The following is a 17,709-nucleotide window of genomic DNA, read 5'->3' on the forward strand; positions in this document are numbered from 1 at the left end:
ACGGCTCCCGAATGTGGCAACAATTAGCAGAAACTCTGTCCATCGCGTCTGAAGCGGAGCGGCACCATTGCTGTGGCCGCTCTCGGGGCGTTTTTTTTTTTGCTGAAGTGCTTTTGTTAGCTGGTGAGCCGGCGTGGGAACGCCGCCGCCGCCGCCGCGGCGCGGTTTAGGGGCTGCAGAATGTAGCGAGCTGAGCAAAATATGAGCCTTCGATTGTTCTGTGCTTTGGTTTGGAGCACAGAACCAGATCAGCGCTGACGTTAGCCGAGGGTTTAGCTTAGCCAGGCTATGATGCAGGCTAGCATGGTAGCTAGCAAAGGTAGCCTGACCTGCTGGAGCGTTCTGGGCTCTGCGGTTATTAAACGGTTCTTAATTAGCTCCAGCTGAACGCCGGCTCGTTTTCGTGTTTCCGCTCAGACGACAGAAACGAGCAACGTCGCCGAAGCTCTCGTGTTGTTTTAGCCTGATCAGCAGTAGTCGGACGGGAGCAGAGGTCAGGAGGTCGACTGCTCCACGATGACCCCCCCCCTCCCCACACACACACACACACACTCTTTAGCTCTCCTCCTCCACTAATGTGTGTTTTAAAGCGTTATTTCTGTGTTCGGACGCTTCAGCGTCTCTACAACAGTGTAGAAAATAGAAAACAAACGTTTATGTGGTTAAACGAGACAAACAATCTGTTTTGTTTTTTTTAAATTTTAGTTCTTTGGTGACATCACAAGTGTGTGATATGGACTCCTCTGTGCTTGAAAGAATATTTTCACTCCAGAAGACACCAGAAAAGTCCTGGAAAAGCCGAGCAGATGAAAAGATTTAAGGGAAATATCGGTTCATTAAATTCACTCCGTCTTTTTGCAAAAATCACATAAAACCTTAAAAACCACCTTAAAAAAAGGAAGCGTGCGGGAACCAGGTTTCCTCTGAAACACGAGCCACATTTATTCCAAATGTCGGCTTATTGTTTCATTTAAATTCCTCGATGGAGAACTGGGCTCACAGTTGTCGGGGGATGGGGTCAATAAGTCGGTCCGATCAGTGGAATTCTTCTATTTCGGGCCCCTCGGCTCCTGGAAATCTCACACATTTACCACAGAGTGACGACAGCTGCGAAGAACCGCCTTGATAGTCCTTGAAAAGTCCTTGAAAAGTCCTTGACTTTGGGATAAAACGTGGCTGCTGGGCCTCCTGAAAAGGAGTTAAAATCCGACCTGCAAGAATTAAAGAGACGTTTCGCTACGTGAAATTTAACGTTTGAAAATGTTTTTAAGCTGCTGCTTTTTCCGCGCTAATCTGGTAGCATCTTTCTTTCCTGAAATGGAAAAACTTTGGGAGCTTGTTGGTGTTGACTTGGCAAACTAGGCGATTATTTTTTACCTCTAGTTTTTCTCCCGGTGCTTTTAATCCGAACAACATAATGGCGGTAATTGAGGAGCGGCGTCGTGATAACGACACGGAGTCAGCGCGGCAGCGGCGCGGACGATAGCCGGCAGATACGGCTCCGGTCTGCCTGCGCTATTTAACACGCCGCTGATAACAAATCTTTTTCTTTTCCTCCGTCTTCAAAGCGCACTTTTCACAAATAGGCTCATTATGTTGTTTTTGTTTCTACCTTTCATCCCACGACGTGGAGAAAAAGCTTGTTTTGAAGCTAACGCTAACCTTTAAAAGCAGGGAGACGCAACCTGGCGGGATTTAATGGGTTATGCTAATGTTTACGCCGACGCCTTCGAGTCGTGGCGTTCGAGGTGAGCTCGCTCCCGCCGCGCCTCCGTTCGCTCTGATCTCGACGAGGTCTAAAACTTAAAATAGTATAAAATAAAAATAGTAAAATTCTGGAATTTTTGAAGGATCTCGGCGCCATCGGACGTTCTCTCAGCACGTGTTGCGGGGCACTGGGGACCCACTTAACCCGAGCCTCTTCTTCAGAACCACTCGGGTTACATTAGGCCGAGCCTGTTGATGCGTTGTGTCTCTCGCCCTCTCTCACTTCATTTCTGGGGGGGGGGGGGGGTCACGACTTCCCCATGTCCCAGCTCCCGTCTCCGGAGCCCACTTGCGCTTCTCCGAGGCCCGATGCCTGCGGTGGGAAGAGAAACGACTCTGCCGGCTTTTGTTTGACAGATCGAGCCAATCGCCATCCTACAGGCTTTAAAAACAACACGCGGTTCTGCCCCCCGACCCGGGCCTCATCGCTCAACCGCGCTTCCTCCTGTGGCCTCTCCTGCCCGTGTCCTTGACCTTTCCACGTCTGGAATTCCCAGAAATCTGAAACCAAGAGCGCTTAAGTGGGGCCGTTTTGACAGGAAATAAGGTCGACACAGGTGTTCCCGTTGATACTGATAGAGATTCTGGTCCGGTAGGAGGTTCTGGACCCCGTTGGGTCAGAGGAGACGGCGAGGACGCTCCTTTCCCTGCAGTTCTCAGGAAATGAAATGTGTTGAATCGCCTGTGATGGTGCCGCTCCAGCAGCTCCTCCCGCGGAGCCAGGCATCCATCAGCCGGGCCCGGATCGGGGCATACGGTTTTCAGATCAAGGAACCCAGACATGGGCCTGGGCTTTCTCAGACGGTCCGTAATCCATTCTTAAATTTGGTAGGATGACGGACTCCTCCGCTCGGAGCCGCGTCTCTCCAACGGGCTTTGTGGGAAAGTCGGATTCCAGCCGGTTCGGTCCGATGCCCACGGGAGGCTAACGTCTGGTCACGCGCACGCCCCGGCTGACCTGCAGGTACTGCGGTTCTGGTTGAGGTTCTCGATGTCAGGGCCTGGAAAGGATGTCACTTCTCAGGTTCTGTGATGAGAAACCTTTGTGGTTTCTCCTGAAATGCTCCATTAAGCGGGCCGAGCTGCCCGGACTTTGGCGCTGTCCTCACGTTACCGGGCCTGCTGGAGACATTAGCCTAGCGTGGAGGCGCACGGCACCGTCCTTTGACTCATTCATTCATCACGCCAGTGGAATCTCTTTTTTTTTTTTGGTGACTCTCATGTCAGCGCAGGTTCTCTTGAACCCAAGTTCTTAAACACGGTTCTGGCCCGGGTCCCTGATGAGGTGCTACATTTGGGTCGTCTCACGATGGCGTCGTTGGGCCTCCAGGGCCGCGTCTAATGAGAGCTGGAAGAGGGCGCTTCCCGTGACCCCTGACCCCGACTCGTCGACGGCATCCAATCAGATATCCCATAATTTCTCCTCGATGGGATGAGTTCGGCTCCCCGGCCAAATGTTGCATCATTCCCTTCTTCAAATGACGGGAATCTTCCCGGTGAACAAACCGGATATCGGAGCGGAGGAGGGCCGGTACGTCAACTTTCCTGATGTTGGAAAACCGTCACGACTCGCTCCGTCTGACGGACGTTTATTCCTAACCAGGCGCTGCTTGTCTCTCCGGGTTGGGAATGGCGTGACGCGAGCTTCCTGCTGTCTTCTCGGCAGCTGAGTCTTTTTAAAGACGGCTAAATGCAGAGCGGCGGCGGCGGAGCTGTGAACGAGGTGGAGGTTAGCGGGATTTTTGTCAGCGTTCCCAGAGCAAATTTAATTGCCACACGTTCCTGAACGTTTATCTCGCCGGAGCGTCGCACCTAAATTTCCAAACCACCTGCTCGTCTGTGGCGGGAATGCTGAGTTTGTGTTTTATGACAAAAGCGTCTTAGATTACACCACCTGATCCGAAAGGTCTGAATCGCCCCTCCGGACTTTTCGCGGAGTAGCGAAGGAGCTGTGGGAATTTCAGACGAATCAATTCCGGTGCTCGCAGTCGGATACCGTCCACCACAGGCGTGCTGGTGATGGGCGGCGCTCGGGAACGCCATGAATCATTCAGAGAAGCACATAAATAATAAACAGCTGGAGCTCCACCTGCAATCTGACAGAGTGGAGGCTGAAACTCGAGCTTTTACCTGGTAAACTAATGTGTTTAACCTGCCCCCCCCCCCCCCCCCCATCACACACACAGGAGCCTGGTTCAATGATGCATAATAATTAGCTCTCAAAACCCCAATTTTCCCCCTAATTAGCTCACTCCTCAGAAGTGGGCCGTGCATTATTTACACATCAAGGCGACGCTAGATAAATATTCAGTGTTGACTTTGCCCCATCCCTCAGCTGGGGGGGTGGGGGTCGGGGGGGGGCTGGGAGTCTCTGCGGATCCGAGCGACTTTGCTGGGCTCATTCCTGCCAGAACCACGTCCTCGTCCAGCAGATCAGATGGACGGACGACCTTGAGCTGACCTGCCGATGAAGGCCGACCCTGCTGGTGACAAGAGAAACGGACTCTTCGGACTCTTACGGAGCGTTTCCTGCTTCTGTTAGCCGCCACACGGATATTCAGGACGCACGCGAAGACGGTTTTCCTGTCGGGCATGAATAGGTGGCGACGCCGACCCCCCTCCCAGGTGGCCACACGGCCTTGAGCTCCATTGTCTGCTGTGAAAACGGCAACTCGGGGACAAAAACTGCTGCAGCCGTCGTTTGTTTTCAGACTTCTGTGCGTGTTTGTGGAGGAGAAGGTGGGGAAACGTCCCTCCCGGAGCCAAAATTACCATAATCACCCTCCAGATTAATGGCGATTCCATCGCTGGAGAATTTAAACACGGCTTTTCCATATTTATGGAGGCAAAAAAAAAAGGGAACGCGCAACAAAATAAGTGTTTACTGGCTTTGAAATGCATATTTGGGTTAGTGGATACGAGTGGAAACGTAATATCGCCGCACAAGAACATCTGAGACCATAAATGTCTCACTCCCGCCGTCTCCAAGGTTTCCACTTTCTCCCCAACTCCAGCTTATGTAACTCCGGCTCCGCCTCGCAGGGTTCTCCTCAGGAGGGTGCCTCAGGGTTCAGGGTTGAGTGTTTACACGTTCAAACAGGAAGCGGCGCCGCCACAAAGTTGGACGCGTGTATGTAAAATGCTGTATGGATTTACACCAATTAGCCTGAAAGTGAGGGCGGCGTTCCAAACAACGCGACAAAAGCGAGCCGTCCGCATACTTTCGGCCCGGCGGGGTAATTGTAGGTTCGGCTGGTGGTGGTGGTGAGCTCTGCAAATGAGGTGGAAGAACCTTCGGAGTCCCTCGTGGGGGCCGTATCTCCTCTAAATAAGAAAATGTCGCTGTGATTTATGTCGGATGAGTAATCACAGCTCTTTCTGTTGCCACGCCGCTAAATTTGGATCATCAAAGTCTCTCGACTGGGTCGAGATCTCAGCACGCCGGGGGGGCTGGGGGGGGGGTCTGTGGCCCGCAGGAATGTTTACTTTGGCTTCGGAGGACATTAAAGCGAAAATCCCTGGGCTCCAGTTAGTTTGCGCTCCCGTTACACTCACTGTAAATCTCTACGGAAAAGTGTCTCCAGCCAATTTGTGTATCATATACTTTCCATGAGCTCCAGTGACACCGAGGTATGTGAGGTCTACCATGGAGCCGCAATGTTGATCTGCAGATATGTTTATGGCAGCCCCACGGGGGGTGGGGGGGTCTCAGACCATCAGCTCGGCTCCTCGCTGCTAATATCACAACAAACAACTGTTTGACGATTTCCCTGTCGAACGACTTAAAGGCTGAACAACCGTGAAGACGGATGCGGTTGTGATAGCATTGCTAATTTTGCATCCTTGTCCTCCATAACTGCTGATTAGCTGCTGGAAGCTAATAGAAGATTGTGAGTCGAGGAAAATCCTTCTCGGAGAGCTGCAGTGGATGGAAAAGTGTTGGAAGCAACGCGCCGGCTAGCTCAGGGTTGAGGAATGTTTGTGCCGTCGGGGTCATTCCGAACTCCGTCCAAGCTTGTGTGTCAACAAATCATCAGTTTAGCATGTTTCAAAATAACCTGCAAGATGTCTTCAACTGTGAAAACCCGAAATATGCCGCGCTTGGCGAAGTCGTCGCGTCTGCTTTCTCCTTTAGTTGCAGCTTCTTAACAATAATGCCGACACTTGACGTGGAGGATCTTGTTCCCGCCGTCCGCGGCCGTCTTTGATGCTTTCCTGCCGCCACGTTTGAGTGCTACAATTAACCCCAAACGTTAGCTGGAAGAGACAGAACATTTTCTCCACCTGTCAAGACAGATTTCCCTGTTCCTTCGCTGCCTTTTTAACATTTGTACGAGTTGCCTCGGGGGTCTAATCCAGCGCTCCCGCAGGCCTGGATCCCGGATGTTCTCCACCCCTGGTGTCCAGACGCCACGTTTTAAGCGCTCTTGTTCCCACAGCTTTCACGTTGTACTTACATGCTGTGTCTCTGACAGATGTGGAAAGACCCAGATGTTTTGGCTGGACGAGAGAATATTCGGTCAAAATGAGTTGACTTTGGATAAAGTCGTAATTTGCCCAGAAGTTTCACCTGCTCTTCATCATCTCAGGCTTTTTGGACACCGACTGTTGTTCCCTCTCCCCACACAGGTGGAGATCACGCTGCAGGACGTCAACGACAACCCGCCCGTTTTCCCCAACGACATTCTTGACGTGACCATCGAGGAGAACGTCGGGGACGGCTTCAAGATAATGCAGTTAACAGCCACAGACGCAGACGAGGTAATTGCTCCCCGCCTTTCTCTTCTGTCTGACAGTGTTTCTGCGCTTCCCTGCGCCAGTTTTCCTCTCCACCACTTTCCAAATAGACGTCCCGGGAACGATTAGCATTAAAAATGCTCTAAATGTTCCCCCCAGTAAATTGAAAATCATTGTTTTAGGCCAGAGCAGATGTCCCTGTTGCGACGGAGTGCAGTCGATACGGTATTAAGTGTTTATTTTGGACCTTTCCGATGCCAAAAAATTGGGATATTAAGACAGAAAAACAACTCTGTGGAGGTTGTGGCAATTTAGTAGTAGCAAATATATCAAGGTAATTGAATTCTAATTCAAATAAACTGTAAAATTGTTGATAAAATTCATGTGCGTTTCAGAAATGTGCCTCTAACGTCGGTTCAGATCACGGCTGGACGATTCTTAGCACCTGTAAACGTTCCTCAACGAGTCGGGGACCAATAAATTCAATTAAAAGTGCAGAATTGGCACGATGAGAACATCTGCGGCTCTCCGTCGCCCTCTGGTGGTTGGCTGCAGTGCCTGATAAAGGCCTCGCCCCTCCCAGTAATCCTTTAGTCTTTGTTACCTGTCTCCATCTTCCATTCCATTGATATGGGAATGAAAAAGGTTGAAAGAGAGCAGATTTAACGCTAACACGTGAGGCTCTTTATCGCTCGGCTGTTAGCGCGGCGCTCTTTCAGCGGTGGGCGTGAGAGGATTCTCCCTCCTGGCTCATTTCTGGTATGAGATTATTACTTTGACTGTAAATCTTCAACCCATCTTTAAAGATACCGTTTGATTAGGTTCTATTTCCAGCGCCAAACCTTTCATGTCTTTGATCCTCAGAAGTTCAGCATATGGAATTGAACTCCCTTTTGTCTGCCGGCCTCAGCCGTGGCTGCGAGATCAAACTTTTGTCCTTTTCCTCAGAATTTATGGACACGAAACTCCCAAATGGTCAATATTAAAAAAAATCTTGTTAAGAAGCTGCATTTTACTGAAGACAAAGAGAAGAAACGGCGTCCGCGCACATTAGCATCAAAGGCCGTACACGTTCAGGAGCATCGGCGCTAATGTGGCTAAAGAGAAGCCTGTTCCTGACTCCAGCTTCTTCCTGCCAGATATGGTGCCAGCCAAGTCTTTGCCCACATCCTCCGACGGGAACCCTAAGTCGTGCTGACATCGAGCACGCCGGGCATATTTGGCGCCTGCGTTGGGAAAACCACATGTGGGAGCCAGCAGAGACCAGCCAGGAGAACAAGCTGTTGGCCAGCTGAATTCAGACATCAAAATCAGTCCCGTTTAACAGCTCCACGTGTGGGATTCAAGCGTCCGGGCATTAAAACTCCGCTTCGGAGCATCCGTTTTTATTTCCACCCCGAAATTCCATCCGCGTTTCGGGACAAAACTTCCCGCTCAGAATCTTTGAAATGGCAAAAGGAACTTTTAAGCACGTTTGTTGGTGGCGTTGACTCTAAAACCACCTAGGTTGAAGCTGAATGGGCTACGGGGGGGGTTCTAACGTGCTCCGGCCCGCTCGTCTATCCAGGAGTGTTGTGATTGGCCCGCTCATTTGCCGCCGTAGCGTACAGGAAGCCGGCCACTCCGCCGCCGCCGTCGGCTCCTCCCACCGTGCACGTGCAGCGTGCTTCCAAAAATCACTCATCTGCTCAATGAGTTTCCTCCTGCTGCAGTCTGGCGCGCCGGAACGCCACCATTTAATTGGCCCGCACAACAAACCCGGGGCGTCTTTGGAGGGCTGTAAAGTGGTCCGGCCCTCGAGTGCAGGTCAAGAGGGCGAGTGAGTGTTTGAGCGCGTGTTTGGGTCCAGAGGAGCTCTGTTACTTGTGTTGGCTCAGCCGGGCCGGAGAAGAGACGGAGGAATCAGTGCTCTTTAATGACAGTTAAGGTGTTTCTGAATGTGTGTGTTGGATCCGGGCCTAGACGGGCCCTCCTGCTCGGCCCCTGCCTCCTCCCTGCTCTGCCTTTGAACCCTATCAGAAAATAAATTGGCAAACCGTGGGTGTTGGGTTCCGGACCGCGGCCCAGGTGGCTGATGGGATTGCCAGACGTGCACGGCTGATTAATGACAGCGGGGTCCTTCGATGAGCGCAGCCTCCCTCCGCCGGCTGCTTTATTGGGCCCTGGCCTCTGCTAATGCAATGAGAGTCTGGGTCGGGACGGCGGAGGTTTTATCCTTCATACGGGAAACAGATAAGAGCGAGTCATGAACTCGGACTCCAGATATTGACTCTGCCTGAAGCCTTTGGCAAACGTTAGCGGCGCCCGTGTTTATTCTGATCTTCCCACCATTGAAAAGAGTGTAAAATTAAAAAAAAATGGTGCCGCTCTAAGGAACCCAGGCTCCGCTATGAGTAGGTTATTTAAAAAAACGGCTTGGTTGATTTTAAAAAAAGCTCAGTGGGAGGGACGACTTTTAATATTAGAGGACTAGCAGAAATATGCGCGACTGTGCTAACATTTATCGCTCTGCATCGCAGCAAAGAGGGTAAAACGTTCCACTGCAGAAGGGAAAAGCCGGATAGAGGATATAGCAAAGTTCAACGTGCACGTCGCGCACGTCAGGTCCACCAGGATATTCTACATCAGCATCGATCATATTAACCGAGGCAGTAAATTAGCAGCGCTGCTGCTCAGGAGCTGCGTAACAGAAAATACTGAGCGCCCCGGGCTTCCACGGAGGTCACGTGACATCCAGCGTTCCATTGTCTGAAGGATCAATGCGGCCGCTCCGTACGAGCCCCCCCCAAGATCAAAAAGCGGCACGGCGGACATCACAGAAAGTGTCTTTTAGCCGAGCTCCCGGGGAGCCGTAACCAGAGCTTCAGCTCGCTCGATGGCAGCAGCGTTTTGATCCTTTTGGGCAGAAGACGGGAGGAGAGACAGTCGGCCGCTCTCTTTGTCCCCGTCCTCGGGCTCTTTCCTCGGGCTCTTTCAGCGGCCCTATCGCTTTTTCTTTCTCCCTTTCTGACCTGCGCATGTGTCACGGCTCTTGTTCTCGGCCGAGGTAACAGAGGCTCCATTAGCCGCGTTTCTAGAGAAGCGCCAAAGCACCGGCAGTTCTGGGAGAGCATCCTTATTCGGCTCCCGTGTTCCCTTTTGTCCGTCGGGCAGCATTCTTTCTGTCGGAGCGAGGCCGTGAATGGATGTGCAGTTAAAGCGTGTGAAAGGTATTTTCTTTATCGGGCAGGCAGACTCGGCGGCTCCTGGACCAGGAAAAGTGATAAAACCCTTTAGTGCGTCAATCACAACCTGCCTGGGGTTTCCAGGTTGCAAGAAGTAGCAGAATTGGGAATACTGGGAATACTCAGCTGAGAAGAGGGGGACTCAGGTGCGACACATGCCTGAGGGAAAAGCAACCACGCGGCTGTGAAAGAGAACGGGAATGATGCCGGGCTGTTGCTTCCTATCTCAAGGGGAAGTCTCAGATCGCGCCCGCCGCCATCTTGGCCCCTGATAGTGTACGTAGCTGTTGGGAAGCGGAGCTGCGGGGCGGCGTTCCGCCCACATGCCGTCCATGAAGACGGATTTATGACTTCACATTAATTAAACCAAAGCACAGGAACCAGTCAAAAGGTGGCCTGTGTGTGAAGAGTCGCTGTAAATTGAATCACTCAACAGATTCAGATCAAAAGGAGACAGATTTCCTGAACCCTCGCGTGATCCCTCTGAACTTCTGAACTCCTCCTTTTTCTGGCGTGAAGAGGTGAACATGGACGGCGTCCTTCAGGGGCCTTTGATCTCCAGACATGCGCTAACCAATCTGATTTGCTGATGTCCTGGGTGGCTTTGATGCTTTTAAACATGGGAACGTGTCCTGGGAACGCTCGGATCTCGCCATCCCGCAGCCTTTTCCTTTGGAACTGAGAGGGAAACATGAGGTGTTTGTCTTTTCTTCTCAGGGTCCGAATGCTCTGGTGACCTACACCATCATCAGCGGGGCAGACGACAGCTTTCGGATCGATCCTGAATCCGGAGATCTGATCGCCACCAAGAAGCTGGACAGGGAGCGGCGCTCCAAGTACTCCTTGCTTGTGCGCGCGGACGATGGGAAGCAGTCATCTGACATGAGGCTGAACATCACGGTCAAGGACGTCAACGACCACTCGCCCAAATTCTCCCGGGCCACCTACTCCTTTGATATTCCTGAAGACATGGCAGCTGGTAAGTCCCGGTTGGTCGGCATCACCACGAAGGTCTTCCTAACCGGGTCGGTCAACTCACTTCTCGTATCTCGCAGGCTCCATCGTGGCGGCGATCCTGGCCAGCGACTCTGACTCGGGGATTAACGGCGAGGTCACGTACTCGCTGGAGGAGGACGACGAGGACGAGACGTTCCTGCTGAACCCGGTGACGGGGGTCTTCAACGTGACGCGGCCGCTGGACTACGAGGTGCAGCAGTTCTACATCCTGACCGCCAAGGCCCGGGACGGCGGCGGCCAGGCCAGCACGGTGAGGGTGTACTTCAACGTCCTGGATGTGAACGACAACCCGCCAGCCTTCAACACCAGCGTCTACAGCACGTCGGTGTCCGAGAGCCTCCCGGTCGGATCCAGTATCGTCACGGTGGGGGCCAGCGATGCCGACGACGGTACGTAAGCGAGCAAACACACTGAAACCTGATGAGGTCCAAATCTTCAGAAGTGGGGACCTGGCGTGAAGGGCTGTAATTGCAGCTTACTGGACCTAAGGTGGTTATCGTGACCTACATTCCTGGAAAATTCCCTGTTTCGTTCTCAGCCGGAGTCTGGCATGTCCCTCCGCCATCCACCGTATCTGACTGGCAGCGTCCTCGCTCACGTATAGTTTCCTCCGTTAAAATAAAACACGGCCATTGTTAGAGCTTCCTAAGCTCTGACCTCCCACCCCCCAGAACGCGACCCTGGTGGCGTAGTCCAAACTGGGATGGAAGTAGCTCTCAAGCTTCTGATAAGGGATTACTTGTGTACTGTAAATACATGTGGGAGTGTGGGAAGGTGCCGGAACGTTCCACTTGAATACCCCGTTGAGTTGAATTACCGACGCTCGATTTAAGCTCATTCTGGGGAGGGGGGGGCAACAGCAGCTTAGGCCAGATTTCAGCATCGGGCTCCTCAGGCATCCGCTTCATCTGACGCGGCCGTTTTGTTCAAATTAATGATGCGATCGAGGGGATTTTCTTAGTTCACAGCACAGAAACAACAGCAAAATATACAATTTGTGGAAATGGAAGTTGATAACGTGTTTAAGTATCTGATTCAGACACGGGCAGAAGATGTGGAACAATGGTCAACAAGCACTAAAAATATCACCACATGTCATCTGCTGCTTATCTAACCCACTTTTTTTAAAATCCAAGGTCATGAAACAATAATGCAGATACTGTTTGTTTTTGCTCCGGTGACGCGGCTACGATTTCCACCTGTTCTGAGTCCGAGCAGCGTTAATCAGAACTGACTTCCTGCTTATTTTCTTGGGTTTCCAGGTCCAAACGCGCAGCTCTTGTACAGAATTGCATCTGGTGACCCTCAAAGCCACTTTATCATCACCAAGGACGGAGTCCTCAAAACTCAGAAGGCCTTGGACAGGGAGAGCCAGTCCTTCTACAACCTCGTGATCACGGTCAACGACCTGGCGCCGCCGCCCATGACTCGCTTTACAAGCACCGCCCAGGTGTCCGTCATCCTCTTGGACGTCAACGACTGCCCGCCGACCTTTACCTCTCAGAAGATGACGTACATCCAGGAGAACACGCCGGTGGACACGGTGGTGTTTGCGGTCCACGCCTCAGACTCCGACAGCGGCCCCAACAGTTATGTGGAGTACTCCCTTCGTGGACCCTTCAGTAACAAGTTCAGCATTGGAACCATCGATGGAGATGTCAGGTTGGTTGGGGAACTGGACCGGGAGGAGCTCTCCAACTACACCCTCACAGTCGTTGCTACAGATAAAGGAGAACCTCCTTTGTCCTCAACCATGGACGTGACGATGGTGGTCCTCGACGTCAATGACAACACGCCCAGCTTCTCACAGAACATCTATGACATCGAGATTGAGGAGAACACCTTGACCGGGACTGATGTCATCCAGGTGTTCGCCACTGATGCGGACGAGGGAACCAATGGGCAGATCCGATTCTCCATCCCAGGAGGCAACACCAACTCGGACTTCAGGATTGACTCTGTCACAGGGGTGATCTCCGTTGCCAAGCAGCTGGACCGTGAGGCGCGTTCCTCCTACTCTCTGGTGGTCCAAGCCGCCGACCGAGGCAGCAGCCCCAGAACCGACCAGGCAACTGTCAACATTGTGCTGCTGGATGTCAACGACTGCTCGCCCGTGTTCGAGCTCTCTCCTTACACCATCGGCGTTCAGGAGAACTTGGAGAACCTGCCGACCAACATTCTACAGGTTAGATGTCATTAGAACTCACAAGGCAGGTCCACAACCTTTGAATGACAGTTCTCAGACCTCCAATAAGCTAAGACCTTAACCAAATTTCTCTAACAGTAACCTAATAAGTGCAGGTATGCGAGCAGCGGCGTTTGAGCGATTCCCACATCGGTCTTGCTTTGCGGGACAAGGGTAATGGGACCGAATCGATAAAGACGTGATATATGCGCCGTAATTTGCTCCGCACGATTAGAGCTTTGAATGAAAGTGGCTAAACTGCACGTCGAAGCAATTAACATTCCGACCACCCTGATGACTAAATGAGCCGTGCCGACGGAAAAGAGGGGAAAAGCTGATTCCCAATGACAAGGTCGTTTCTTATGCTTGTGCTAGCATACCTGGTGAGGAAATGGGTCCAGAACCAATGGGTTCCAGGGTGGCTAAGAGGCTGACTAATGGGTTAGGAGGCCCTGCGGCTACCTGGCATGGAGACGCCCGGCTTTTCTTACCATGGACTCCCTGGAAAAGTCTGATTGGGCGAGGGGAATAAACAACATTCTCTCCTCAACAATTACTTTCCCGATACTGCGGCAGTGGAAAGATGGCGGTTCTGCTGGGCTCCTTCCAGTTATATTTAGCTGCAGGAAGCAAACACGAGCTGGTGCGGGGAGGAAATTCAATTTTTGCCTCCCATATTTTTAAGTGATTACGCTACAATTTTATCCAAGAAAGACCCAAACGGACAATTTGAGTTGTTCCCGTTACATCACAGTGGGACAAAGTGGCCCTCTGGTGATGCAAACTGAACATTTTTATCAACTTTTGCAGCATAAATAGAATAAATAGCCCCCGTTAGCCTCCTCAACGGCTGCCAGCCGCTAGATTTCCTCCAGACAAGCCGCTCTGCTTCAGCCGGAAATGAAAAACACACACAAAATGAAATCTGAGCCCGGAAATCTCCTCAAATCTCCCGTCTTTGTCGTTTGCAGGTGGTCGCCAGAGACGACGACCAAGGTGCCAACGGCCAGCTGAGCTACATGCTGAGCGGCGGGAACGACGAGGGCGCCTTCAGCCTGTCGTCCAGCGGCCAACTCAGCCTGACTCAGACGGTGGACCGGGAGGCTCGGAGCAGATACGTCCTCCTGATCACAGCCACCGACTCAGGTGAGAGCCGCAGGCCGTCGCCATCTTGGACTGTGTAGAAGAGGATTTTATAGTGTTACCGTTCACGTTACAGAGCGGTTTGTTGGGGGGCGCCGGGCTGAGTGTCCCAACATGGCCGCCGTTGAGGCCTGGGTTAAAAAAAGGAGTGTTTCGTAATCAGGAAGCAAAAGGAAGCTTCGCGACGGGAATGTCAACAAACAACGTTGTGATTCCCGAGCCTCTTTTCGTGTGGTGCAGGAACCTAAACATCGGGGCTTTTTAACCGGGCAAAATAATGGGCGCCTCTGGACCCGTTTCCCTCGCAGAGCATCCCTCCGAGCGGCGTCCTCCATGTATTTGTAAACGGCGGCGGGGCTTGTTATACTTAGATAAAAGCTTGACTTGTTATTGCGTAGAGGCCACTTAATGTGCAGTTAAATGAGCACATGCATATCCCCGCTGCAGCCAAATCACATGGTTAGCCATTTAAAGATAGGTTAGCGCCCGCTGCAGCGGCGCGGCCGTCATGGTCTGAGGGTGGTTTCATTCCTGGACGCACCACGTGAGCGCACATAATGCGAGGTATTTTTGACTCGGTGAGAATCGGAGCGCTGGCGTGGGTCACCTTGTTGCACGCTCGCTTCAGTTTCCCGCTCTGTTGCCGACGCACGGCGATAGATTTGCCCAGATTGTCGCGCTCGCTGTAGCGTCCAGAGGTTTGTGCCACATGGACAAAGTTAGCCAACGAGGGAACGTACTAATTAGGATTTTTCGTGCTTCGCATCAAGTCCAGATTTAGAAGTCTTGACAGTTTCCAAATATTTTGACAAGATGTCTCGGTACTGTCCAAAAAAAGAGGCATTTGGGGGAAGAATATCAAAATCTAAAAAAAAAAACCTACCAAAAAACGAATTACCCTGGAGCATTTTTCTCACATTTTTTGAGGAATTGGGCTGAGACGGTGCAGGGAAAGGGTTCTCCCAGCCGCTCTCTGGCAGGACGTCCTGGAGGTGGCCGGTGCCGTCACGTCTCCCGCGCTGCTGTCTAGCAAGGCCCGTTTTTAACCGCAGACGTTGGCCGTAGCATGCTAACGCCTGCCTGTATCCTCCCTGACTGACATGTTCAAGCAGCTTTACTCCAAGACTGGAGGAGAAAAAGGTTCTGAGAGGATTCGTCACTCGCATCCTTCAGACTATTTATGTGCTAACCTGGTGCCGCGAAATAATCAAGAAATAATCTCGTGTTTTAAATTATATAATAATCCAAAAACGGCCTTTGAGATTTTTAAAAAACAAAAAGTTCAGTTTGTGAGGATGTAACTGCAATTTCAGTTTCTTAAAGTCAAATATCACCCGAATTTAGTTCCAAGACATTTAACAGGAAAAAAAAAAAAAAAAGTTTGTTGCTTTTGTTGTTCGTATTTACGACTCCACGTCTGAGCGTTAGCTTCTCTCTTTAGCCGCGGCGAGACTGCGCGTGCTGGTGAGAGCCGCCCGGGGCCGCATTGACATGCAGCGTGTTTGGGCGCATTTATTAAAGAGCAGGCACAGTAAATCCCTTGGCCCTCGCCCATTACGGCTGATGCATCGGAATCCCTCGTCTTTCACATGCTTCTGGCACGTCGCGGCTCGGCGCTGGACTGTTTGTGTAGGTCCTTTAAGCCGTGGGGGGGCGGGGGGGGGGGGAGCGAGGGGAAGTTTTTAGGGAGGCCAAACGACCGCTTAGCAGATAAAGAATTTTAATGACGGTCCCTATTTAAAAGCCAGATCTTCATTCTCCTTCAAGGCTCCCATGAGCAGGACAGGAAGGTTCCTGTCCTGGCTCGAGTGTTTGAATAAACCCGTGTCCCACCACGTTTGTCCCAACGCCGCCCAGATGCGGCTCCATGAGCTAACGTCCAGCTGCTGAAATCGCTGCGATACCGGTGCCGTGTTGGAGGCATCGCCTGGCCGCCGAGCTCCCTCCTGCTCATTAACTGTGAGAAAACCTGTGTTTGCGCTGTTGTCTTTGGCAAACGGAGCAGCGGGACACCCCGCGCCGAAGCCTTTCACCGCCTCGGTCGGCCCGCATTAAAAGCAGCTTTGTCGCAGAGCAACAGGTTCTCAGACGCAGAAAAATGCCAATTTCGCCTTCGGTGGTGGCTAGTTCCTGCTCCTGTCTGAGTAATGATGTGGCTTGTTTACGCTCTCCCTTAAGAGCACAATCTAGCCGCAGTCCATAAACCGTAATTAACCATGTAGCCTTAAGCCTCTGGCTACAGATGGGCTGTCTCCAACATTTACACATTCATCCATCTTCCCTCGGTCAACCTGCGCCAGAGCTGCCACTTTAATGAAGCCAGTTGTTTGGACGTTGCTCTTGTTTGTCTGTTTATGGGTGAAACATGTGCTCGAACACGCTGGAGAACAGGATGGTCCCAAGTGCCAGAGGAGACGCCCTAACCTGCTTCTTAGCACGGCTTTAGCCTCTTTCCCAGGAGGTGGGCGCTGGACCCCCTGCGAGGCTGTCACAGTGGCGCCCGACCACGTGGCATTCAAAAACCAGATTAATCCTCATTAGCATGTGTGTTCCCACCCCCACTCTGCTCTGGAAAGTATGTCCGCAGCACCTTGTTGGAGGCTAATGTGATTTGTCTGCTGGTAATGTACACTAATAAGGCGCTTAGAGCCGCCATATGTCTGCGCCAGACAAAACTCTCCGGGTTGAGAGGCTTACGCAGAAAACTGTCTGTGGAGGTCAGAGGAGGAAGTGGCAGATGGTCGGCTGCCGGGCCCTCAGGGCTCGGTTCTTCTCGGGGTCGTTGGCGTCCAAACGGGATCGCCGGAGATGTAACGTTAGCCGTCAGCGCTAACGACGCTCACGTCATCTGTTCTCTCAGTTCTGTGCAGGCAGGTTTTCCTTGTCCCAACTGTGTCATTCCCAGATCTGAGAGGCGGTGCTGTATTTAATTAAATCTTAATGGTGTTTGTCAAACGAGGGAGGAACCCTCATGTGGCCGGAGGGCCCTTGTCCTCCCGACAGATTCCATCGCTGTGTGAAACCATGTGACGCTGGCTACGTTAGCATAGCTCTGATGAGAAACACCTATCTGAATTCCATCGGTCTGACGTGTTCCCCTGGAGGATCCCCCGGGCCTCGGAGACGGGGGTTATCACCAGGACCGCCTGGATTTATCTTTTATGGTATCCATACCACTTCACAGCTCCGTGACCCCGGTGCCGCCCTCTGGGTCAGAACCTGCCCCCCGGGTGCAGGTTTTTTCTGGACTCGACACCAACGAGTGAGGTAAGAGGGCGTAATCCCCGGAAGAATCGTGTCAGGCGCTGGTGGCTCCGTTTCCTCGATGACCAGAGATTAACCTCTCCAAATGAGATTATGCTCGCGGCACCATGTTCAGACAGAGGTGAGCTAACTCCCTGGTTCCTTCCTCGCTTTGGACAAACAAATTACAGGTCTTAGAGCGCAAACATGGACTGAACTCTTCCTAAAGACTCTACGTCTGTGCGCGTGGTCCAGGTGACCGCCGCGTGCCCCCGCCGGCGACGCTAATGTAGCTAACGCAGCTGTCGCTGTTGGACCTTCGCGTCAGATCAACGCGTGCTGATCCAAAACACTCCAAGCTGCGCTGAGCTAAACTCCTGAGCTCAGAGAGAG

General features: G+C 52.0%; 1 protein-coding gene across 1 annotated transcript in view; it reads left to right on the plus strand.

The window, feature by feature from the left end:
* Positions 1-17,709, plus strand: part of fat4 (FAT atypical cadherin 4) — a 71,766-nt gene that overhangs the window by 29,704 nt on the left and 24,353 nt on the right. Inside the window, 5 exon segments of the mRNA XM_011611004.2 lie at positions 6,397-6,528; positions 10,446-10,707; positions 10,784-11,134; positions 12,008-12,930; positions 13,902-14,076. Coding sequence (XP_011609306.2) covers positions 6,397-6,528; positions 10,446-10,707; positions 10,784-11,134; positions 12,008-12,930; positions 13,902-14,076 — 1,843 coding nt within the window.

This window comes from Takifugu rubripes, chromosome 14, assembly GCF_901000725.2.
Source record: "Takifugu rubripes chromosome 14, fTakRub1.2, whole genome shotgun sequence".
Lineage (NCBI taxonomy): Eukaryota > Metazoa > Chordata > Actinopteri > Tetraodontiformes > Tetraodontidae > Takifugu > Takifugu rubripes.